The sequence below is a fragment of the Aedes albopictus genome, chromosome 1, assembly GCF_035046485.1.
Source record: "Aedes albopictus strain Foshan chromosome 1, AalbF5, whole genome shotgun sequence".
Lineage (NCBI taxonomy): Eukaryota > Metazoa > Arthropoda > Insecta > Diptera > Culicidae > Aedes > Aedes albopictus.
Window position 1 is genome coordinate 121854128 of NC_085136.1, and position 26059 is coordinate 121880186.

At 46.3% G+C, this 26059-nt stretch overlaps 2 protein-coding genes across 2 annotated transcripts; one reads left to right on the plus strand and one right to left on the minus strand.

Moving 5' to 3' along the window:
* The first annotated feature begins 2902 nt into the window (after nucleotides 1–2902).
* On the plus strand, nucleotides 2903–7957 carry LOC134289311 (uncharacterized). The gene has a single exon (XM_062855111.1). The coding sequence runs from the start codon at nucleotides 2903–2905 to the stop codon at nucleotides 7955–7957; it is 5055 nt and encodes a 1684-aa protein (XP_062711095.1).
* Nucleotides 7958–18971: 11014 nt separating this feature from the next.
* On the minus strand, nucleotides 18972–24983 carry LOC134289315 (uncharacterized). Its single transcript, XM_062855112.1, has one exon. The coding sequence runs from the start codon at nucleotides 24981–24983 to the stop codon at nucleotides 18972–18974; it is 6012 nt and encodes a 2003-aa protein (XP_062711096.1).
* Nucleotides 24984–26059: the final 1076 nt, after the last annotated feature.

The following is a 26059-nucleotide window of genomic DNA, read 5'->3' on the forward strand; positions in this document are numbered from 1 at the left end:
ATTCCTGGAGGAATCCCCGGAGGAATTCCTGGAGGAATTCCTGGACTAATCCTCGGAGGAATTCCTGGAGGAACCCCCGGAGGAATTCCTGGAGGAATCCCCGGAGGAATTCCTGGAGGAATTCCTGGACTAATCCTCGGAGGAATTCCTGGAGGAATCCCCGGAGGAATTCCTGGAGGAATCCCCGGAGGAATTCCTGGAGGAATCCCCGGAGGAATTCCTGGAGGAATCCCCGGAGGAATTCCTGGAGGAATCCCCGGAGGAATTCCTGGAGGAATCCCCGGAGGAATTCCTGGAGGAATCCCCGGAGGAATTCCTGGAGGAATCCCCGGAGGAATTCCTGGAGGAATCCCCGGAGGAATTCCTGGAGGAATCCCCGGAGGAATTCCTGGAGGAATCCCCGGAGGAATTCCTGGAGGAATCCCCGGAGGAATTCCTGGAGGAATCCCCGGAGGAATTCCTGGAGGAATCCCCGGAGGAATTCCTGGAGGAATCCCCGGAGGAATTCCTGGAGGAATCCCCGGAGGAATTCCTGGAGGAATCCCCGGAGGAATTCCTGGAGGAATCCCCGGAGGAATTCCTGGAGGAATCCCCGGAGGAATTCCTGGAGGAATCCCCGGAGGAATTCCTGGAGGAATCCCCGGAGGAATTCCTGGAGGAATCCCCGGAGGAATTCCTGGAGGAATCCCCGGAGGAATTCCTGGAGGAATCCCCGGAGGAATTCCTGGAGGAATCCCCGGAGGAATTCCTGGAGGAATCCCCGGAGGAATTCCTGGAGGAATCCCCGGAGGAATTCCTGGAGGAATCCCCGGAGGAATTCCTGGAGGAATCCCCGGAGGAATTCCTGGAGGAATCCCCGGAGGAATTCCTGGAGGAATCCCCGGAGGAATTCCTGGAGGAATCCCCGGAGGAATTCCTGGAGGAATCCCCGGAGGAATTCCTGGAGGAATCCCCGGAGGAATTCCTGGAGGAATCCCCGGAGGAATTCCTGGAGGAATCCCCGGAGGAATTCCTGGAGGAATCCCCGGAGGAATTCCTGGAGGAATCCCCGGAGGAATTCCTGGAGGAATTCCCGGAGGAATTCCTGGAGGAATCCCCGGAGGAATTCCTGGAGGAATCCCCGGAGGAATTCCTGGAGGAATCCCCGGAGGAATTCCTGGAGGAATCCCCGGAGGAATTCCTGGAGGAATCCCCGGAGGAATTCCTGGAGGAATCCCCGGAGGAATTCCTGGAGGAATCCCCGGAGGAATTCCTGGAGGAATCCCCGGAGGAATTCCTGGAGGAATCCCCGGAGGAATTCCTGGAGGAATCCCCGGAGGAATTCCTGGAGGAATCCCCGGAGGAATTCCTGGAGGAATCCCCGGAGGAATTCCTGGAGGAATCCCCGGAGGAATTCCTGGAGGAATCCCCGGAGGAATTCCTGGAGGAATCCCCGGAGGAATTCCTGGAGGAATCCCCGGAGGAATTCCTGGAGGAATCCCCGGAGGAATTCCTGGAGGAATCCCCGGAGGAATTCCTGGAGGAATCCCCGGAGGAATTCCTGGAGGAATCCCCGGAGGAATTCCTGGAGGAATCCCCGGAGGAATTCCTGGAGGAATCCCCGGAGGAATTCCTGGAGGAATCCCCGGAGGAATTCCTGGAGGAATCCCCGGAGGAATTCCTGGAGGAATCCCCGGAGGAATTCCTGGAGGAATCCCCGGAGGAATTCCTGGAGGAATCCCCGGAGGAATTCCTGGAGGAATCCCCGGAGGAATTCCTGGAGGAATCCCCGGAGGAATTCCTGGAGGAATCCCCGGAGGAATTCCTGGAGGAATCCCCGGAGGAATTCCTGGAGGAATCCCCGGAGGAATTCCTGGAGGAACCCCCGGAGGAATTCCTGGAGGAATCCCCGGAGGAATTCCTGGAGGAATCCCCGGAGGAATTCCTGGAGGAATCCCCGGAGGAATTCCTGGAGGAATCCCCGGAGGAATTCCTGGAGGAATCCCCGGAGGAATTCCTGGAGGAATCCCCGGAGGAATTCCTGGAGGAATCCCCGGAGGAATTCCTGGAGGAATCCCCGGAGGAATTCCTGGAGGAATCCCCGGAGGAATTCCTGGACCCGAGCAGAAGGGAATAGCAACAGCATAATAAAATGTGTTATTTTGGAAAAATAACTGAGTAAAGGAAAGAGTTATTTTCATGTTATTTCCATAACATAGCCTGTTATAAACTTGTCTGTCATAAGCGGCAAAACAACAAATATTATAACAAAAAAATGTTCCTGGAAGACCTGTTTAATAACATGTTTTGTTAGTTTCAATAACAACTTAATAACAGCGAATTTGGAAATTTATCAATAACAAATTTTGATATGAATACGTTATTGATGACAATCAGAAAACAAAATTTGCTTTTTTTTTCTGTTACGGATAGGAACTCTTCCAAAGTCCCATATGCATTCAATGGGATACGCAACAAGAGGATCTATTGTTAAATGTTTCATTCATACAGTGATAGACATTCGTTTAGCCGAGGCTAAAAAAGATTCAAAAAAGTGCCAGGAAACTCATACAAAAGATTTTATGATAAAACTTTTTTATCGTAGTTGTTCGCGTGCAGTTCAACCCTGCGCGCTTTTGGGTAACGCCTGCACACCTCTAGCACCCGGACGTCGCCGCCGTCGGCGCGCGCCGCCAGCGTCGGCCAACTTCCTACAACGAGAGAGAGTCTATTAACAAGACAGAACAAGTACAGTCGTCGTACCGAACGGTCGACAGAAAAACGTTTTCTTTCAACCTCTGTAAAATAAGTTAAAATACAGTCCATTATTATTTCGAATGTAGTCCGCCGCGTTTTATTTCGTCCCGTTCAGCTCCCCGCATACATTTTGGACCTTCGTCGCCGGATATTTCGCGAAACCGCTATGGAATCGATTCGCAGACGCCGCGATGTGCTTTTCGAGCGCATGAAGTGGGAGCTGAAAAACGCGAGTGTGGTGGAAAAAAGACAGCCTCCTGCCGGTGAAATCCAGGAGCGCTTGCACAAACTTTCGGACCTTTGTGAACAATTTGATAAAGCGCAAAGTGAAATTGAGGAACAAGTTGATGCGCTCGTGGAAATCAACTCGATTTTCAACCATCGGTTGGAATTAGAGGAAATGTACTATGAAGTGAAAGGACGCTACATCATGCTCCTCGGTGAACATAACCCCCACGGAAGCAATGAAGGAACTATCGTCGAACCAGCGGATGATCTGAAGGAGGCAATCAGGTTGCTTCTGGATTCGCAGCGAATCCTGATGACGTCCCAGGCTGCAGCTTCGAACACGGTGTCGCAGTTGGCTGGCCAAGTCGGTTCCGTTAGCCTTTCCCGTCCGGTTGCTGACGCTCAGGCGTCCGGGGGCCAAGTTCCGCTGGAGGTACGGTTGCCAACGATTGTCCTGCCAGTCTTCAAAGGCGACCGGAAACAGTGGCCATCCTTCAAGGACCTCTTCGAAAGCTGCATCCATTCGAAGAATCTGAAAAACTCCGTGAAGCTCCAGTACCTGCTTTCCCATCTGGATGGGGAGGCGAAAAAGATGGTTAGCTCTTACGCTATCACCGACGCCAACTACGTGGAGGTATGGGACCGGCTCAACGAGTTCTACGGGAAGAAAAAGTACACTGTCGCGGCCCTCGTCAAGGAGTTTGTGGACCAGCCGCCAGTTACTGCGCCAACCCTCGTCGGACTCCGCAAGCTTACCTCAACCTCGGATGATGTAGTGCGGCAGCTCAAGGCCCTAGGACAGGAATACGAATCTCGTGACCCGTGGCTGATTCATTTGCTCCTCGAGAAACTCGACCGAGAAACCCGATCGCTGTGGGCCCAAATGCTGGTCGATGAGGACAATCCCAGCTTCCAAGATTTCATCACCTTCCTCGAGCGAAGATGCGATGCCTTGGAAACCTGCGCGTCCTTTTCCAAGAAGGGGACCGATGCCACAACGAAGAAGGAGCAGGAGCGGAAAGTGGATCCGAACACGAAGGTGGGTAAACAAATCCAAAGCTTCCATGCAAACACCCAGCAAGCTTGCCCGCAGTGCACAGAGGCTCACACGATATACCAGTGTGCCAGCTTCAAGAGGATACCGGTGGTCAATCGACGGGAACTCGTTCAGCGAGCCAAGCTCTGCTTCAATTGCTTGAAAGCGACCCACGGCGTGAAGAACTGCACATCCCCACTGGTGTGCAAACAGTGCAAACAAAAACATCACTCGCTGCTTTGCACAAGTGACAGCTCTGCCTCCGACTCAGGCCAGCCCCGGGAAGAAGCAGCTGCGAAGAAGCAAGAAGCAGGAGAACCAAAACAAGCGGATTCGGTGGCATCGTATGTCGCGGATCTCAAGACCAGCTGTTCAGTGAACTTCTTAAGTTTGCTGCCTACGGCTGTCGTCAAGGTGTTGGGGAAGAACAACGTCTTCCACGAAGTACGGGCAATGGTCGATTCCGCCTGTATGAACTCGCTCATCAGCAAGCAAGCCTTCGAACGTCTTGGCCTGGAAAGGCGCAACGCCAACATTCTCGTGAGCGGTATCACCGACGGGAAACCCAGCAAGACAACAGGAGCGGTCACACTGCAAATCTCATCGCGATTCGACGATCGTATCGTCATCGTGGTGAATGCGCTAATCCTGAATCACCTGGTTCCGGACCAACCGAGTCACCAGTTTGACGTCGACGTTGGTGCCCTGGCCGAGGCGCCTCTCGCAGATCCAACCTACAACGAATGTGGTAAGATCGACCTTTTGTTGGGAATAGAAGCTTTCTTTTCCATTCTAGAACCGGGCAAGCTCTACGACGGTCGAGGCGTACCAGTTGCGCAGAATTCCGTCTTCGGCTACCTGGTTGGTGGCCACTTCAACACAGCACGTGCCACCGATGGTCGTCCGATACTGGGACTCGCGACGACGACGACGAATCTGGATCAAACGCTCCGGAAATTCTGGGAAGTGGAGGAGGTGCCTAAATCCAAGCAGCTTACCCCGGACGAGCTGCGCGCTGTCGAGCACTTCCACTCCACCCTTTCTCGGACTGAAACAGGGCGATACGTGGTTCGCCTACCCTTCGACCGTACCAAGCCAGAACTGGGCGAATCGGCTACCGCTGCCATCCGGCGGTTCAAGGCAATGGAAAGGAAGTTCAGCATCGATCCAGAACTACAACAGCACTACCGACAGTTCATGACTGAGTATGAGGCTCTCGGTCACATGGAGAAAATTCCGCCAAGCGAGGTGGAAGTCGCACCGGAGAAGTCGTTCTATCTTCCGCATCACGGCGTGTGGAAGGTGGACAGCGCAACGACGAAGCTTCGCGTCGTTTTCGACGCCTCGAGCAAGAGTGCTTCCGGGGTGTCGTTGAATGATCGCCTGCTAGTGGGACCGAACGTGAACGAATCTCTCTTCAACGTGTTCACCCGCTGGCGCACCTACAGGATTGCTTTCTGCGCCGACGTCGAAAAGATGTATCGGCAAGTTCTTGTCGCCAAAGAAGATGCCGATTTCCAGCGAGTAGTGTGGCGCAATTCTCCCGACCAACCTTTGGACCATTACCGCTTGCTGACCGTTACGTACGGTACCGCGAGCGCGGCGTATCAAGCTATGGCGGCCTTGCAACAGGCTGCTGAAGACAACAAGGACGCACATCCGCTGGCATCCGAGCGGATTCCGAAAAATTTCTACGTGGATGATCTGCTCTCGGGGGCGGATACCATCGAAGAAGCCAAATCTCTCCGCAACGACATCGTTCAAGTTTTGGATACCGGTGGCTTTGCTCTTCGCAAGTGGAGCTGCAGCGAACCGCAACTGTTAGAAAGCGATGCGGTACAAGATGAACCGGTCCACATGAAGCTGCCGCAGGAAGATGATTCCGTCAAGGCGTTGGGGATCAGATGGTCACCTCAAGATGACACGTTCAGCTTCAAACTCTCGTTCGACATCGACAGCACAAACACCAAACGTCAACTGCTGTCCGATTCTTCAAAGTTCTTCGATCCATTCGGCTGGATCGCGCCGGTGATCATCCGAATGAAAATACTGTTCCAACACCTGTGGCTCTACGACCTGGGCTGGGACGATCCACTTCCCGCATTCATCCTGGAGGAGTGGATTACCTTGAAGGAGACCCTGCACCACATCGAAAGAATTCGAATTAGAAGATGGATTCCGCACGCCGGAGGGAAGCTCCAACTACATGGTTTTGCCGACGCTTCTGAAGCCGCGTACGCAGCCGTCGTGTACGCACGCACCGTTAACCAGGATGGAAGGGTTGAAACGAATCTGGTGGTGGCCAAAACCAGGGTGGCTCCCATTCTCCAGGTGTCGCTGCCCCGTCTGGAACTCATGGCGGCGGAGCTACTCGTCGATCTGATGGTCAAGGTACAGGAGTCGTTCTCGCATCTGGAGGTCGAACTATTTGCGTGGAGCGATTCTGAAATTGTTCTTCACTGGCTCACCTCGCTATCAAGAAAGTGGAAAACTTTTGTGGCCAACCGCACCTCCAAGATTTTGCAGCATCTTCCCAGGAACCACTGGCGTCACGTGTCATCAAAGGACAATCCGGCCGACTGCGCCTCGCGCGGTGTCACGCCCTTGGAACTACTGATACATCCGCTGTGGTGGAGGGGCCCCGGTTGGCTCGCACAACCAGAAGACGAATGGCCTACTCAATCGGTTCGTTCAGTCATGGACGACGAGCTTCTTGAACAGCGAACGTCGGTGACCTGCTTGCACGCTAGTGCTACGGTGTGTCCCAGCGGTGGCCACGAAACACTGACGTACCTCCTCAACCGATACTCAAATTTGTCCCATATTCGGCGCGTGTTGTGCTGGATCAATCGCCTACGACACAACGCTTTGGTCCGTAAACGTGGTGTGGCCCGACTTGAAGGACCGCTCACACCGAAGGAAATCGACAACTCCTGTTTGCAGCTGGCACGAGCAGCGCAAAGCGACTGCTTCCAAAGGGAAATCGATTGTCTGGTCAAGAACGCTCCTCTTCCAGGCAACAGCAAGCTGAAGAACCTCTTTCCTTTCGTCGACGCTGATGGCACTCTACGGGTTGGTGGTCGCCTCCAGAACTCAAGCCAACCATACGACGTTCGCCATCCAATCATCATACCGAAGGATCACCAATACACCAAGTTGCTTCTGTCAGAAGTACATCTTCGTAACCTACACGCAGGGCCAACTCTGATGATTGCGACACTCAACCAGCGATATTGGATAGTCGGCTGCCAGACGGTGGTGCGTGGCTCTGTGGCGAGCTGCATGCGCTGCTGTCGGTTGAAAGGAAAAACAGCCACTCAACTAATGGGAAGCCTGCCATCAGTCCGCACAACTCCAGCGCGTCCTTTCGTGCACTGCGGCGTGGACTACGCGGGCCCAATCCTTCTGCGCTCATCAACCCTACGATCGGCGAAGACAATAAAGGGCTACGTTGCTGTCTTTGTCTGCCTTGCAACAAAGGCAGTACACCTTGAGGCAGTGTCTGATCTGTCCACGAATGCTTTCTTGGCAGCCCTAAAGCGCTTCTGTGGTCGTCGTGGTCTCTGCACCGAAATTTGGTCTGACCATGGCACGAACTTCGTGGGTGCCGACCGAAGTATCCGCGAACATCTGCAATCGCCGGAGTTCAACCAAGCTGTTAGCCGCTACCTAGCGGACCTGAAAGTGAAGTGGACGTTCATCACTCCATCCGCTCCTCACATGGGAGGAATTTGGGAGGCGGCCGTGAAAAGTTTCAAGAAGCATCTCCGGGCCGTCCTTGGGCATGCGACGCTAACGTACGAGGAGCTTTCAACCGTCTTGACGCAAATCGAGGCGTGCTTGAATTCGCGTCCCTTGTGCCAGCACGATGGAGAAACGAATATGTCGCCACGCTTCAGCCTCGTAACAAATGGCAGTCCGTTCAACAGAACTTGGATTCGGGGCAGTTGGTCCTGATCAAAAACGACAACACGTCACCAGCGGCATGGGAACTCGGAAGAATCATCGCAACCCATCCGGATCAATATGGTGTAGTCCGCACCGTAACCGTTCGTCGTGGGCAGAACGAATACCAACGAGCGGTGCACAAGTTGGTTCCGCTTCCACTGGATTGAGGCATCCGCCTCAAGGGCCGGGTGGATGTTCGCGTGCAGTTCAACCCTGCGCGCTTTTGGGTAACGCCTGCACACCTCTAGCACCCGGACGTCGCCGCCGTCGGCGCGCGCCGCCAGCGTCGGCCAACTTCCTACAACGAGAGAGAGTCTATTAACAAGACAGAACAAGTACAGTCGTCGTACCGAACGGTCGACAGAAAAACGTTTTCTTTCAACCTCTGTAAAATAAGTTAAAATACAGTCCATTATTATTTCGAATGTAGTCCGCCGCGTTTTATTTCGTCCCGTTCAGCTCCCCGCATACAGTAGTGATAGTATATCTAATACTGTTTTATTAAAATGTGATACATCACACTTACATATACACTGAAACAAAAACGAGGGTAACAACCCTTCAAATGTCATTTTTTGCCTAGACATTCGTTTAGCCGAATTGTACAATTTTTAGAATTCCATAATAAAAAACTTTCAAATTTCGAAAAATATCCAACAAAGTAAGGGTATGCGGTATAAGATTTTTTCAAAGCGATTCAAAACGAAACGGTATGAAAAAATTTTGATGCGATGCGGTACGAAACGAAACGAAATTCAAAAATGTTTCGTGAGATCGATACGAAATCAGAATTCACTCGGTATTTTTCGAAACGAAACGAAATTTTCGTAAAAATTCCGCGGAATTTTACAGTTATATAAATTTTGTGCAAATTGATGTTGCGTGTTTGCATTTTTTTTCCTACCGGTGGCATGAATTGTGTTTCCCTTAAGACTATTTGTGCAAGGGGACCAGTTTACTCGAAATTTTGAACGTGACTAGATAGATATTGTACACATCTTACTGCATACGAACAATCAAGTCAATTGGTTCAAAGTTGACTGTGTTAGCGCGCAAAGTGCCCTTAATAAGTCCTCCTGCCCAAATTGTCCCAGATCCTATTTTTTAACAATTTTTAATCACAGATATTGAAATTTTCAACAATAACTTTAATAACCTAACAAGATTGTTCCAATGACTTATTAAATACGATGATGTTATAAAATGCTCGAGCTACAAATGAATCACCATTTTTAAACCAAACGGTACCTCTACCAAAGGTGTAGTGCAAAGAAATCAATTGCTTTATTAAGTGAAATTAAGAAAAACCGCTACGTTTCATTTAATATTCGAATATCCAATGTTCAGTAGTTCAGACACCAACAGTTCTGTGGCACCTCAATCGAAAAAAACGGTTAGCCGGAATTATCCCCTGAAGGAGACTCTAATACGAGTCGAATGTTGGGAAAAATCTGAAATTTTCGTTTTAATTCCCCAAGACTGCAGTGCCAGAATTAAAAGCACTATAAGATGCTCTAATGCCGATTGTTTATCCTAATTCTGAGGCATATGATAAGAAACTAAATGTTTACCATCAAGCTCTGTGAATAGCGTATCTTCTTGAAAAAACCTGTAATCTAAAATCTTCAAAGAAGCTGATAGATGCTTGAATTTCTCAGAAAATACCCGGTAAAACCAGTGTGTGTTCAACCTTCAGGTGAAAGACTTGAGGTACCAAAATAAACTTGCCTAGGAGCTATTTTGCTACTAAAGATGAATAAATAAAAACCAAGTTTTCATATTTACGCATATTAAAAAAAAAAGGTTCACTAGTCCAGAGTTTGTTGGCGAATATCCTCATAAAATCCAGCTAACAAACGTCGTTTTACCGAATTAAATAGGGGTATGCACTTAACAGTGTAAACTGCTGATTGAAGATTATCCTGGTTACACGTCGCGATCACCAAGGCAATCTTTGATTATTTCATTCACAATTTAATGAAATGTTTCAAATAGCAGAAAGTTATGGTTTAAGGACAGTTTGCAGTTCAGAAGGATTTTTTCGGCCTATCATGATGCATGAGAAATTCCTTGTTTGAATCGCTCAGACAACCGTTTTTCTTCGATCGCAGTACGCAGTTCTGAAGGAATGACAATTCAAAAGACAGTCTCTGCCAGGAATCGCTCAAGAACTTTCTCGAATCCTAAACACGAAATTGGACTCTACGCGGCAACTTTAACTGTTAAGTGGATTCCCTTAGCGTAAAAGTTGGCTGGGCGCATGGCGGAGTTGTCATTTGTCGTGCTCGGCATTTTCAAATCATACCTGAAAGTCTTTAAAGAAATTCGTCAAAAAATATCGATTTGAACCCCTGCAGATGTACTTGAAAAACTTTAAGAATACCGCTACAAACTCCTACATCAATGTCTTCAGAACCCGAACATATTTTGGAAATTAACTTAAAAAAATAGAATTCCTTTCAAAAGGGAAAATAATGTACTGAACGGAAATTACTTGAGTGATTCCATTTTAGGTCCATTCCTCGCCTTAATGGTGAATCTTTTTTTAAGAGTTCCAGAGGAAATTTAAACTATTTTAAATGGGTTTAACCAGAAACTTTTCCATGGAACAAACCTTCTACAGATTGTGCCCTCATCGATTTCTCCTGGGATTTCCAATATTTCTCCACGTTTTCTAAAAACTTTTGCTAGTATAACCCACATCCTATAGCATCTAATCCTGTTATTTCCCATAACTCTGCTAAAAAATCTTATCGAGAATCTAAAATGATTTTTTTTTATTTTTTGCCTTTCTCGTACACTAAGTGTACTGGAAAGGCTATATGTTCACTCCAAAAATGACTTTTTGATAGGAGGCCCGGAGGGTCGAGTCACATATACCAATCAACTCAGCTCGACGAATTGAGGTGATGTCTGTGTGTGTGTATGTATGTGTGTGTGTGTGTATGTGTGTGTGAGTATGTGTGTGTACAAAATAAACTCACATCACTTTTTGGCAGTAAACCTCAACCGATTTTTATGACCGATGGTTCATTCGACGCGGAATCTGGTCCCATTGTTTCCTATTAAAAATGGTTCGGATCGGTTCAGCCGTTCCGGAGTTATGGCCATTTAGGTGTTCCGGATCGGTACCCCAGGGAGAGGTCAGATATGAAAATGCTACAAAACCATGCATGCGACATATCAGACCACGGCTTTTTCGATAACCTGACGAACGGTAAGCAGGAAAATACTCTCAGTCCATATCTGAACCAGTAGTATTCCGGAATCGGTTCCGGATGTCCCGCCGGAGGTGGCCAAATATAAAAGTGAGCCAAATCCATGCATGCGACACATCAAATAGCGGCTTTTTCGACAACCTGATGAACAGTGAGCAGGAAAAAAGCCTTTGACCCAGCAGAGACTACTGGTAGTGTTCCGGAACCGGTTCCGGTGCCCCACCGGAAGTGGCCAAATATAAAATTGAACCAAACCTATACATGCGACACATCAAATCGCGTCTCTATAGATAACCTGATGAGCGGTTAGCAATAAAATGGAATCAGACTAAATTTAGGAAAACCAGTAGTATTCCGGAACCGGTTCCGTGTGTCCCGCCGGAAGTGGTCAAATGTAGATGGGAACCAAACCCATGCATGCGACACATTAAATAGCAGCTTTTTCGGTAACCTGAAGAACGGTTAGCAGGAAAATAGCTTTAGATCACAGCAGAGACTACCGGTAGTGTTCCAGAACTGGCTCCGGATGTCCCGCCGGTAGATAGGAAACAAACCCACGACACATTAAATTGCAGCTTTTCTGAAAACCTGAAGATCGGTAAGCAGGAAAATAGCTTTTAATCACAGCAGAGACTACCGGTTGTGTTCCGGAACCGGCTCAGGATGTCCCGCCGGAAGTGATCCAATATTAAAGTGAACCAAACCCTTGACCAAACCCATGCATGCGACACATCAAATAGCGGCTTTTTTGATAACCTGGTGAACAGTAACCAGGAAAATAGCCAGCCGGGACTACCGATGGTGCTCTAGAACCAGTTCCGAATGTCCCGCCGGAAGTGGTCAAATGTAAAAGTGAACCAAATCCATGCATGCAACACATCAAATCGCGGCTCTTTAGATAACCTGATGAACGGTTAGCAAGAAAATGGTTTCAAACCATATTTGAGACAACCAGTAGTATTCCGGAACCGGTTCCAGGTGTCTTGCAGGAAGTGGTCAAATGCATATAAGAGCCAAACCCATGCATGCGACATATCAAACCACGGCTTTTTCGATAACCTGATGAACGGTTTACAAAAAATAGTCTCAGATCACATTTGAGACTACCGGTAGAACCCGTTTTGTATGTCTCGGCAGAATGACCAAAATATAAAATGAATCAAATCCATGCATGCACATCAATTTTCGGCTTTTCAGAAAACCTGTTCAACAGCTAGCAAGAGACTAGTCTCAGACCATATTTGAGACAATAGGTATAGTCTTGTAACCGGTTCCGGCTATCTCAAAGGAAGTGGTAAAAACAGTGAAAATAATCAATGCAAGCGATAAATATGTGTAAGAGAACAAAATCTTGACAAAACTGATGCAGGCTCATCAAATCACATCTTCTCATACTCCTGAGGTGTAAATATACAGTAGAATGGGGTTCCATGAGAAAATTGAAATTTAATTGCATCAACCTCGAGCAAAGTTTTTCAATCCCCTTTTGCGTCTAAAATTGCTGCGCAAAATTTTGATCCGACTGATTGCTCCTCGCGCTCTGTGATATGGTTCTAATTTGAATTGGATTCAGTTTCGAAAAATTTCACTTGCTTCCATTTTTTGGTCAAATTTTTTGAATCTAGTAACCAATTATAATAAAATATAGCCAGAAGTGTGCACGATAAAGTTTATCGAAGACTGTAAAGTGATTTTTGGTTGTGAAATAAATTATATTTAAGCTTGTTATTATCTTGGTATTGATGGTATTCCAGTAATAGTAAAGGTGGTCACGCAGTCAACTAAGAGGTCTGATATTTTTCAGCTCTGCCTATACATTGAACATAACACCGGAAATTTGTGCCATCAGTAACTCGATGATGGCTTAGATTCTTGCTTTTATAAATAAATTATTCACAGGATTCAGGATGCTTAAGTTGACGGAAAGATCATGAGTACCTATTCGACGAGAAAGGCACTATCACCACTAGGTGGATTAATCCGGGTTTTTTTACATTTGTTTCTATCAGGAAATTTAACCAACATATTATTTATGGCTTCGTATTGGAAGCATCCTCCCAAGTAACACACTTTCCTTGTTACAGAAAGGTCACGGCGGCACAGGTTTTTGTTGCACAGAAGTCACTGTAACTTACTTCTAGCAAGTATGTGTTAATTTGTTAAAAGTAAGTCACGGTGACTCTGCGCAACAATAACCTGCGTCACCATGACTGTGACAGTGATAAGTGTGTTACTATGGCTTCTGAAAAATATCTTTATGGTAGATCCTGGATAAGAGGTATATTCGAGGTTTGTTTTGTCTTTATTATAGAGACTTTCAGCCTGGCACTGGTTTGTTTCTCGATGTTTGAAATGATTTTTTAACACTTTTCAGTAATTTCGGATTAGCAAGAACTCCGATAGATGATTTTGACATTTATATTATGAACTTGTATTCGAAATTTATTAGACATTCCGCGGAATTCCGTTTAATTTCGTCAAATTATATTTTTTGAAGGCGAAATTTTTAGAATTTGACGAAACGAAACGAAATTCAAAATCATAAATTTCGCCTAGTTGAATTCCGTGAAATTCCGCGGAATTTCGTTTCGAGGTGTATTTGGCGAAATATTTCGGTATACCGCATACCCTTACAACAAAGTCATTTTGTATGGTGATCTGCATTATAGATCGACTTGTATATCATGAATTAGATCGTTTTTGGAAGTGTTGCCATATTAATTTTGCATGCATCTCAAATATGTCATAATATTTTAAATGTTTCTCAATTGAGATTTGATGTAATTATTTTTATCAGAAGTGTTTCAAAAGAATCTAATGAAAGATTCATGACCAAAGCAGGTTGAAATTTTGCGAAAAACAACGTTTTTAACAGAAAAAAATAACACGAATCATCAAACAATGACGTATTTAAGTATTGTTTTGATGAAATATGATGGTTTCACTTGCATAAATCACAGCGTTTACTACTATTACGTCTTCTAATAGCTCCCAATATCTTCTAGACTGTATTCTGACTGAAATAATATACATTGAACGGCTCATACTTCAAGAAATGGCACTGAAAGTATTCAAATTTCTAGCATGAACTACTTGTTTCATAATTAAGACATTCTTTCCAAATAAATCATGTTAAAAATGAATGTGGTTCACAACTAAGACTCATTTATAATATATTTCTACAGATTGAATGAAATAAGCCAATTATTTAACTAAATCTTGCATTTTTGTATAAGCATCTGCTTTTGAATAAACAGGGTACACAAAATCTGACACTTCTTGCAGTTCTTTCACTTTGCAGTCTTCTAACTCATTTAGTAATGGTAGTATCAAACAGGTAGAACTATTTATTTAAGCTTTTATCGATCCCATTTCAAAGTTTAACCAACCAAAAACCAATATACTTATTTTTTTCATGACATTTAATGCAATAATTGGAACATTTCTGACAATAATTCTGTGCCATATGTTCAAAACTGCTAATCTAGCTTACGTTTGAGTGTTTACAGAAATCAGTTTTCTTAAATAAATTTGTTTATCGTCACTTCTCCTTATCGGGACATTTTTTTATAATATTTCTCTGAATATCACAAATAAATAAACTTTTAAGGTCAAATATCTTGCTAACACGTCATAAACTAAATGCCTTGGAGTATATTCTCGAAATATACTCACGACATTGCAAAAAATCTATTGAAAACCAATTTTTCATTTACCTCGGCTAAACGAATGTCTAGGCAAAAAATGAAATTTGAAGGGTTTTTACCCTCGGTTTTGTTTCAGTGTATATGTAAGTTTAATGTATCACATTTTTATAAAACTGTACTAGATATACTATTACTACGATAAAAAAGTTTTATCATAAAATCTTTTGTATGAGTTTCCTGACACTTTTTTTGTTCTCGGCTAAACGAATGTCTATCACTGTAATTGGGACGCTATTGTTGTCGCAAGCGATTTCTTATCGAAAACAGAGACAAACAATAGTTCTCGTTTATTTTCCTAACAACTTACGATGAAAAACTACCGTCGTTTTGAAACCCTTTATTAGGTGGTTCATTGTTTATAAGATTAATTTACATTATAACCTCATTGATTGACACATTTATCCTAGTTAATCTAAGTGGGCGCGATGTAGTGAAATCAATAATAAAGAAATGTCTAAAAATAACCAATGGAGTTCTTGATGACTGATTTTTTTTTTTACATTTTTGTCGAAAATGTGTTGTTCGTCGTTGAATTCCACCAGTTGATCCAAAATGTTTCATAAAATGGCTAACACTCTATTACACTCTCTATTTTCGTATTCATACCTAACTGAAACTGGGACAAAAAAAACAGGTATACTTTTCAAAGTGCTTATAAAACAAAAGGCTGATAAGTTGGCACTGTAACGTAATGTCAGTAAGAAGAGGAACTGATGACAAAATAATATTTTTTCTTACAGTTCCTCACGGAATGCTGTGAACAACGAAAATCTCGAATGGTGTAGTTTTGATTGCAAAAAACCCAAATTAATCCACCTAGTGGTGATAGTGCCTTTCTCGTCGAACATGTTCTCACAATCTTTCCGGCAACGTAAGTCAAAGTGTTTCTGAATCTGAATATTTTTATAGAAAAGCATGCATTTTATCAGACATCTTTGAATTGACTTAAAACTTATTGATTGCACATAGTCCGACATTATGTTCAACGTATAAGCAGGGCTGAAAAATATCAGACTTCTCAGTTGACTGCTTGAGCACTTTGTTGAGCACTTTCGCTAACACTGGAGGCTGATCAATATCAAGACAATACTAACAAGCTAAGCTATAACTCTTTACACAATCACAGATCACAAATCTTTTTTCTGAACATTTGGGCTATATCTTATTGACCGTTGAAAACAAGAGCGATAGGTAGTGAGTATAGTGCGACGTCTGTTTGTATGTGGGTTTAATTTGTAAGATTTTGTTCTCTTACACATATTTATCGCTTGCATTGGTTTTATTTACTTTTGTAGTTTCGGCGAAGCACCAAACGCTGGTTGTGCAACCATACCGGTAGTCTGTAATGTGGTGTGAGCCTATTTTCTAGTTATCCGTTTCTCGGGTTATTCAAAAAGCCGTGATGTAATATGTTGCATGGTACATTTGGTTACTTTCGATGCGGTACCGGAACAGGTTCCGGAGCACACCGGGTCTCCCAAATATAGTCTGAGACTATTTCATTGCTAACGTTCATTAGGTCACCCAAAAAAAACACGATTTGATTTATCTCATGCATGGGTGGGTATAGATCACTTTTACATTTGACCACTTACCGGTTGTCTAAAATATGGTCTGAGGCTATGCTCTTACGAATCGATCATCGTGTATTCAAAAAAGCTGCTATTTGATGTACTGTCAAACACTTATTTGTGCATTTCGCCAGTTCTGACGAGACACTCGAAAGTGGTTCCGGTACACTACCGGTAGTCTTAAAGTGGCCTGAGACTTTTCTTGCTGATCGTTCTGCGCGTCATCGAAAAGGCCGATATTTAATACGCGGTGTGTATGCGTTTGATTCCGTTCTACATTTGACCACTTCCGGCGGAGCACCTGGAACCGGTTTCGGCACAGTATTGGTTTTCCAAAGTGTGGTCTATGATTGTTTCTCTTGTTAACCGTGCAACAGGTTACCAAACCAGCTATTTATGGGGTTGGTTCTCCTTTACATTTGACCACTTCCGATGGGGCACCCTTAATCGGTGAGGAATACTACCGGTTGTTCCAAATATGGCCGGAACCTTTTTTTTTTGCCAAATCAAGATACCTAAAAATCCGCGATTTCATTTGTCGCATGGGCTTGGTTTACTTTTTTGTTTGGTCATTTCCGGCGGGACACTCGGAACCGGTTCCGGATCACTACCGGTTCAGATACATATGGTCTCAGAATATTTTCCTGCTGACTGTTCATCAGGATATCAAAAAAGCCACTATTTGATATGTCGCATGTATGGGTTTGGTTAACTTTTAAACTTGGCCACCTCTGGCGGGACATCTGGAACCGGTTCCGGAACACTATTGGTTCCGATATGTTCTGAGAATGCTTTCCTGCATACTGGTCATCAGGTTATCGAAAAAGCCGCGGTTTGATATGTCACATGCATGGTTTTAGTTCAATTTTATATTTGGTCACTTCCGGCGGGACACCCGGAACCGGTTCCGGAACACAACCGGTTCAAATATGGTCTGAGAATATTTTCCTGCTTACCTTTCATCAGGATATCAAAAAAGCCACTATTTGATATGTCGCATGCATGGGTTTGGATAACTTTTATACTTGGCCACCTCCAGCGGGACATCTGGAACACTACCGGTTCCGATATGGTCTGAGAATGTGTTCCTTCTTACTGTTCATCAGGGTATCGAAAAAGCTGCTGTTTGATATGCCGCAAGCATGGGTTTGTAGCATTTTAATATTTGACCACTTCCGGCGGGACACCCGGAGCCGGTTCCGGGACACTACCGGTTCAGATATGGTCTGAGACTATTTTCTAGCTTACCGTTGATCATATTATCGAAAAAGCCATGGTTTGATGTGTCGCATGCATGGGTTTGTAGCATTTTCATATCCGGCCCCTTCCTGGGGTACCGGTCCGGAACACCTAAATGGCCATAACTCCGGAACGGCTGGACCGATTCGAACCATTTTCAATAGGAAACAATGGGACCAGATTCCGCGTCGAATGAACCATCGGTCATTAAAATCGGTTGAGGTTTACTGCTAAAAAGTGATGTGAGTTTTTTTGTACACACACATACACACACACATACATACACACACACACACACACATACATACATAGGGGCAGCAGGGACTAAAGTCCTGGGGCCTGACCCACCCCCCGCTTGCGAGTCAGCCGCGTAGTCGCCGGCTAAGAATAGGACTACTAACCCCAATTCAAGGTGTCAAGCGACCCGTGCTGAGGAATGACTGATCGAGGGGGTAAAAAAGATGCTCGATCTTTAACGGAGCCTGTGGGGTACCTGGGCACCCCCCACAGTAAGCTGTCCCTTACCGCGTTAATGCAGGGCTCTGGCGTGGTGGACATTCTTTCCCGTGCTACTCGTGGGATTTAATCATGATGTTGGCCGCGCCAACTGGAGGGGATTTCCGAAACGTTAAACCACCACAGGAATTTTTGGTTGGTTAAAATTTCCTTTAATGAAATTATAATTAGTATTATGCGATTTGGATGATAACAATACTCTTACGTTTAGTGCCTCCTTATATCATCTACTGCCAATCTCCCCGATGGTTTTTCCTCCTAGTAGAGGCAAATTGCATGTGCATGTATCTATTATTTTAACAAATTTAGGATAGTTTTTAACAAATTCACTGCATGTTAGGTTTTAATTCTTACCCTTGAGCTTAGAATAATAAATTGTAGAATAGAAAATATTTGGTAAATACTCGACCGTACACCAAATGCTAATAATGATCTGTGATGAACAAAACTTATTAGTATTAAACCACAAATGCACTATATCTGTTCATACATTACTCCACCACTAGTTGATTACTAGGTGCAATAAATTATATCTAATAAAAAGCAATAGTTTATACGCACTTCGGTTCACTTATATGATTCAGCATTTTAATCTATCTCGCTTTCTAGCTACCTATTGTTTATGGAGACGTCAGTGGTCAGTGGACAATGTCACGCTGGCTGTCCATTATATCGACACCATTCGGAGCAGGGTGTTCATATGGTAGGTGCGGACTGTCCGATATGACGTCACACTCCCCCCCGGTACGCGGACCAGGTCTTCCGGTTCCGCTTACTCCTCCGCGCGCCGAACATCTAACACCGCGAGCTTCACGGTTGGTCGCTCGTAGATCCCACCAACGGTTTGCACGGTAGCCTTGCGAGTTTGCCCTCCACTGGTGGTTACTCCAATGACCCGTCCCTTGGGCCAACAGTTTCTGGGGTGCTCGTGATCCACAATTACTACCACGTCACCTACCTGCAGAGGTTTCACCTGCTCGTGCCATTTCGTACGCCGTGTTATGTCGGGAAGGTAATCCCTTACCCAGCGTTTCCAGAAGAGATTTGCCAACCACTGGGAAGTCGGATGACCTCTCCGCAATGCCGCAGTATCTGCATCAACCAGGGACAACGGTTTTGAACCGTCGGATGATCCCAACAGAAAGTGATTGGGTGTTAATGCTGGTGCCGCCTCGTCATCAATTGGCACGTGAGTAAGAGGGCGCGCATTCAGAACTCCTTCTATTTCCGTCAACGCGTTTCGCAGTTCTTCATCGGAAGGTCGCCGGGCATGTAGAACTTCGATCAGGTTCCGCTTAACCGATTGTATGAGCCTCTCCCAACTGCCTCCCATATGGGGCGAGGCCGGCGGGTTGAAGTGCCACGCAGTAGATGAGGTTACGAACTCTCGCATCAGCTGATTTTGGTCAACCGCTTCAAGTGCTTCCTGAAGCTCCCGGTTTGCGCCCACAAAATTCGTACCTCTGTCACTATAGTAGCTGACAGGTATACCTCTTCGCGCCGTGAAGTTCCTCAAAGCCATTATGCAGGAACTTGTTGTCAAGGAGTGAGCTACCTCGATATGGACGGCTCTTACCGTCAGACAAGTCAGTAGAACCCCCCATCTTTTCTCGACCCTTCGACCTACCGTTACCTCAATCGGACCAAAATAATCCACCCCTACGTGTGCGAATGGCCTCGTGTACGCAGACAGTCTGGCCGCAGGAAGATCTGCCATTTCCGGTGGTTGAGGCAGAGCGTCTCGATTTTTGCACCACTGACAGTTTCTACGGATCGCAGCGAGGGCTTGTCTTAAGCGAAAGATGCTGTACTTCTGGCGAACTTCGTTAACTGCAATTTCGTAGTTACGGTGCAGGTACTTCTCGTGGTAATGTATCAAGACTAGTGTTGTTACTGGGTGTTTTGGTGGTAGAATAACCGGATTCTTTGCGTCACTGTGCAGATACGCACACACTGTAGTTCTGCCCTTCATCCTCATTACGCCAAAATCGTCAACGAATGGGCTTAACTTATAGAGTGGGCTCGCCTTTGAAATACGCTTGGCTGTATCTTCTTTTGCTTCCAATGCTGCGACTTCGTCCGGATACACATCTCGTTGCGCTTGCCGGTAATGGTATTCTTCCGCTCCTCGCAGTTCTTCGCTGGTCAACGGTCCAATGGTGATTGACTCCTTGCTACGTCTGCGCTGAAGATTTGAGCAAAATCGAAGAACATAGCCCGTCACCGCTAGTAATCGTCGCCAACTTGAATATCTTCCTACATCGATTGCCGGTTCAGGAACTTTGAAGTGGAGCAACACGCTGGGTCTTATCTCTTCATCCGTCGAAAGCGATCTCAGCGGAAGTGTAGGCCAGTCTTCTTCTGCTTGCATCAGGAACTCAGGACCTTTAAACCACCTGCTATCCGCTGACAAATCGGGTCGGTCTCGCCACCTGGTCCCATCATCAGCAACGTTGGATCGAGTCAGAACCCATCTCCATTCTCGGACATCTGTCGACTCTTGAATTTCGCTGATCCTCGATCCGACGAAGGCGCTATACCGCTTATGGTCGGCTCTTAACCAACATAGGACGTTTCGGGAGTCAGTCCAATACGTACACGTTGAGACGTTCATCGTCAGGTTCTCGGTAACGCTTTTCGCCAATCTACAACCAAGAACTGCAGCTTGTAGTTCCAGCCGTGGGATGGAGGTGTACTTCAACGGTGCGACGCGAGTTTTCCCAGCAATCAGCGAGCATTCAACTTGATCTCCTTCTACGAGTCTCAAGAACACAACTGCTGACATCGCACTTTCGCTTGCATCAACGAATACGTGCATTTCGATGGAAGCAGCTTCTAACGACGAGACTACTTGCCGGTAACACCTAGGAATCCGTAGTTTCTCTAGCTCCGGCAGCAACCGCAACCAGTCACGCCACTTCTCGAATAGGTTATCAGGAATTTGTTCGTCCCAATCTACATTAGCACGCCACACCTCCTGAAGCAATATCTTTAGCAGGACCAGGAAGTGGTCGATGAGACCTAGAGGGTCGTAAATGGTCATCAGCGTTCGAAGAATCTCCCGTTTAGTAGGGCAACGACTTCCATCAAGCAGCGCCGTATCAAATCTCGTCCAGCAGATTTTGTATTTGAACACATCGTCCTTCGTATCCCACCACATACCGAGGATTTTCTGACTCGACAACTCGGCTGATATGTTCAAGTCCTTTTCTGACGACTCGCCTCCATTCATTGAAGAAAGAACTAACGGAGAGTTGGAAATCCAATTGCGGATTTCAAATCCGCCTTGCATGTGGATAAAACGCACAGACTCAGCGAGCGTGACTGCTTCCGACTCTGTTTCAACGCTAAACACCATGTCATCCACGTAATGCCGTTTTTTGATGATCATCACCGCTGCTGGATGTTCTTCTTCAAACCTTTCGGCGTTTCTGTTTTTCACAAATTGAGCTGCGGCAGGAGAACAGCTCGCGCCGAAAGTCATTACCTGCATGACGTACGTGTCCGGTTCACCTTGTTTGTCGCGGTCACGCCACAGGAAACGTTGGCAATGCTGGTCTTCAGGAACGATTCCGACCTGGTGGAACATCTCGCGGATGTCGGCACATACGCCTATTCGATGTTCACGGAACTGGTACATGATGCCCACAAGTGACGCCAACTGATCTGGACCGGTAAGAAGCGCCGAATTCAAAGAAATGCCGAATGCTTGGGCAGCGGCGTCCCATACAATCCGGACCTTTCCTGGCTTGTTCGGGTTGTAAACTGGAAATATGGGCAAATACCATTCCCGCTCATGCTTGGTTGACAGCTCCTCCGATGCAAGCTTGCGAATGTAGTTTTTCGATCGGTACTCCGCAATCTTTTCGTGCAGGATGCTCGCCAACTCCGTGTCCTTCTCCATGCGCTTCTCCAAGCACCGCCAACGACGGATTGCAACTACCTTGTTGTCCGGAAGTCGAATTTTATCAGAGCGCCACAACAAGCCCGTTTCGTAGCGTTCTCCGTTGAAATGTGTGCGGGATTCCAAAAGAGCCATAGCGCGTTCATCTTCTTTGGAAAGCCTTCCAAAGGCTTTTGGCTGTACTGCTAAACTGTCGATGGAAATGTAATTTTTGACCATTTGATTTAGATGCGTCAGGCTTTGTTCGTTGCACGAGCAGATGTGGTACGTATGACTGGCCGTACTCGAAGAGTTCTGAGATGTCCAGCCTCCATATACAGTCCATCCCAAATTGGTTTTGACAGCGATTGGCTCGCCCATCTTGCCCTCACGACTCTTCCGCACCAGCATGAGGTTTGCATGTTTCAGCCCAATCAGTATCCGTGGACGGATGTTACAGTACGAGTCCACGGGTAAACCACGTAGATATCCATGTTTCTCCGCTAGTAGGCCCATGTCCAGGGACTGGAAGGGTAATTGTAGCTCCTCTACCGTTCTTACACCCTGAAGCAGCGTTCGCCTTCCATCCTTTCCGCTAATTTCAACGTCGATGCTCTGAGAGTCGGACTCGTAGCGATGCGTTCCTCCCGTCCATTTCAGACAGAGGGGAAGAACCGTTCCAAAGAGCTTCAGGTCCTCCGCAAGCTGCTGATCGATGAGAGTTAACTCCGATCCGTCGTCTAAGAAGGCGTGACAGCTGACTTGCACTCCGTCGCCAAACAGAGTCACCGGCAAATAGCGAAACGAACCTGGACCCGTATCCGATCGATGCGTGTTGACATTGCGTTCTTCATTCTGCTTTGGAGATCCGCCTACGTTGGACGTGTCTTTGCTGGTTGTAGCGGGTGCAGCGAAATCCTTGTGAAGCAATACGTGATGCTTGAAGGTGCAACCGTTCTTCCCACATTCTCCAGAATTACAGCCACCTTTGTGCTGCCGAAGACACTTGCGGCAGAAATTGAAACCACGAACGGTCGCCCATTTCGACTCATAAGACAACTCCAGGAACCTCTTGCATTTCGCCAGGCATTTGCAATCGCCTTTGCAGGCCGGACAGGGTTTGTTATCTCCGCTTCCTACGATTGCTGACTGCTGCGTTGTCCGAGCTGGCTGACTTCTTTCCTTGACTGGAACTTCTGCGTGAGTGTTAACGTATTTCTCCTTACGAACTGCTCTGAACTCCTGCGTCTTGCTTCCACGGTACTGCGGCTCGAAAACCACGTTCACGTCCTCTGCTAGGTTGTATATCCACCGGCTAAACTTCGAAAGCTTCACTTTGCGCAACTGCCTTTTGTATCGCGCCCAATCTAGTCTGATTTGCGGCGGCAACTTCTTCTCGAACTCCTTCAGCAGAGTTGTATCACACATGTACTGCTTCTCTCCGCAAGTTTCGATTGTGGCGCAAAGGTTTTGCACCTCCAATGCAAAGTCGACCAGCTTGTCCATCGCGTCCGGTCGGATGATCGGCATCGCCATGATTTTCTCCTTTAAAAACTCGATGATTGTCTCTGGTCTACCGTACCGCAACTTTAACGCACTTACAGCCCTTTCCACAGTTTCAGGCCGCATCAAGAAACTTCGTACAGCATTGAACGCGTCTCCCTTCAAACAATTCCTCAGACGAATCATGTTTTCCGCTTCCGTGTATCCACACATGGCCGTAGTATCCTCATAAGTGGACAAGAACATTGGCCATTCTTCCGGATTTCCACTAAATTTCGGCAGCTCGCGTGGAACGACTTGACGGGCTGCTAGCTCATCCCTGGACAGTCTTCTATCACTCCGCAACGATTGTGGCCGCCCTGTTTCGGATCGTTTGTTGCTTTTACCCTCCAGGGTTTTCCGGCGCACGGTCTGCTTCGGACGATGATGTTTTCGCCGTTTAGACTCTCCGCCGCATTGCATTTCCTTTTCACTGGCTTCATGTTCAATCTCTTCGTCAGACGACACTTCTTCCTCGCTGTCCGATCCGCTATCAGACGTTGAATGTTCGGTTGAAGATTCTGCTTCCACATCGTCTTCGCAATCATCCACCTTGTGCAACGACAGCTTGTCCTTTTCACGGAGTTCGTTATGATGCTTCAGCCAGTGTTCCACCTTATTGACCGCGTTCGGCTGATCGACGACAGATCCGACACTACCTTCCAAGTCAGCCATCTCCTTCAGAACTTCAAACTTCTTCTTCGCCAATTCTCGCTTGCGTTGCATTTCTTCTCGCATCAACTCCTCCTCAGCTTTGATCTGCTGCAGTTCCACGTCCAAACGAGCTTTTGCCGACTTTCGTGATGCTGCTGAAACTACGGAACCGGCCCGGCTCACTTTCAAGCTAGGAGCTGACCCTCTGACTGCACCGGCTAGCTCATCGGCCTCTTTCGTCTGCTCGTTCACTCCATCTGTCTGCCCCTCCTTCCGATTCGCCTTCTTTGCACCTTTTGCAGCTGCAGCTCGCGTCATCATCTTCCGTGGAATCGCACCTTTGACTGCCTTCGCGGTATCGCATTTCAAGCAGGTCCAATTGTAGCCCTTGATATCCTCGGAAACACCCACGCACGAGAAATGGTGCCACACGTCACATGTATTGCATTGCACCATACGCTCATTGACCGGGTTTTCGCATAACGCACAACTCTTTTCAGCCGAAATGGTGGCTTGAGGGTTTGATTTAGGGGGATTTAGAGGTTTAGAGGTCGAACTGGCGACGATGTCGCTTTTTGAGGCTTTGTTCTGGGTCTGTTTAGACGGGTCTTTGGGGGGTTCTTTATTAACTGACCTTATACTAGGAGGAGACTTTTGCTGCTTACCTTTGGTCTTCTTCGCAGCATCCATACCTGGATCCGACATCGTTCCGGGGTAAACGAAATTTTAATATGTTGGCCGCGCCAACTGGAGGGGATTTCCGAAACGTTAAACCACCACAGGAATTTTTGGTTGGTTAAAATTTCCTTTAATGAAATTATAATTAGTATTATGCGATTTGGATGATAACAATACTCTTACGTTTAGTGCCTCCTTATATCATCTACTGCCAATCTCCCCGATGGTTTTTCCTCCTAGTAGAGGCAAATTGCATGTGCATGTATCTATTATTTTAACAAATTTAGGATAGTTTTTAACAAATTCACTGCATGTTAGGTTTTAATTCTTACCCTTGAGCTTAGAATAATAAATTGTAGAATAGAAAATATTTGGTAAATACTCGACCGTACACCAAATGCTAATAATGATCTGTGATGAACAAAACTTATTAGTATTAAACCACAAATGCACTATATCTGTTCATACATTACTCCACCACTAGTTGATTACTAGGTGCAATAAATTATATCTAATAAAAAGCAATAGTTTATACGCACTTCGGTTCACTTATATGATTCAGCATTTTAATCTATCTCGCTTTCTAGCTACCTATTGTTTATGGAGACGTCAGTGGTCAGTGGACAATGTCACGCTGGCTGTCCATTATATCGACACCATTCGGAGCAGGGTGTTCATATGGTAGGTGCGGACTGTCCGATATGACGTCACACATGAAGTCAAATAAAAATCAGAATCTAGGTGGAAATAGTGGTGGGATCAACCCCTTCGCAAGAAGCGGGTTGATGAGATCTCCGACAAGGAGAAGTGAGGAGATAGGCGCTGGGAGTTGCGTACGCAGCTCAAGCGTGGGTGCTCCAGTCCACTTCCCGGCAAGCCAGCCGGTGGAGGTTATGGACGGAGCGTGGTTGTTGAGGGCCGTCAACCGAGGATCCAAAGGACGGTCCGCAATAGAGGTGGCTGAGCAGCAGCTTGGCAAAATCATCGACTTTGCGTCCACTAAGTCGAACATAAGCAAGGACCTGAAAACGGCCTTGCTTCGACTTAGGGCGTCGATCGACGATGCCAAGCAGGAGCACGCGGCACTCGCGTTGCTGACTGCT

Coding starts and splice junctions, on each gene's coding strand:
- LOC134289311 (XM_062855111.1), top strand. CDS start 2,903: ATGGAATCGATTCGCAGACGCCGCGATGTGCTTTTCGAGCGCATGAAG.
- LOC134289315 (XM_062855112.1), bottom strand. CDS start 24,983: ATGTCGGATCCAGGTATGGATGCTGCGAAGAAGACCAAAGGTAAGCAG.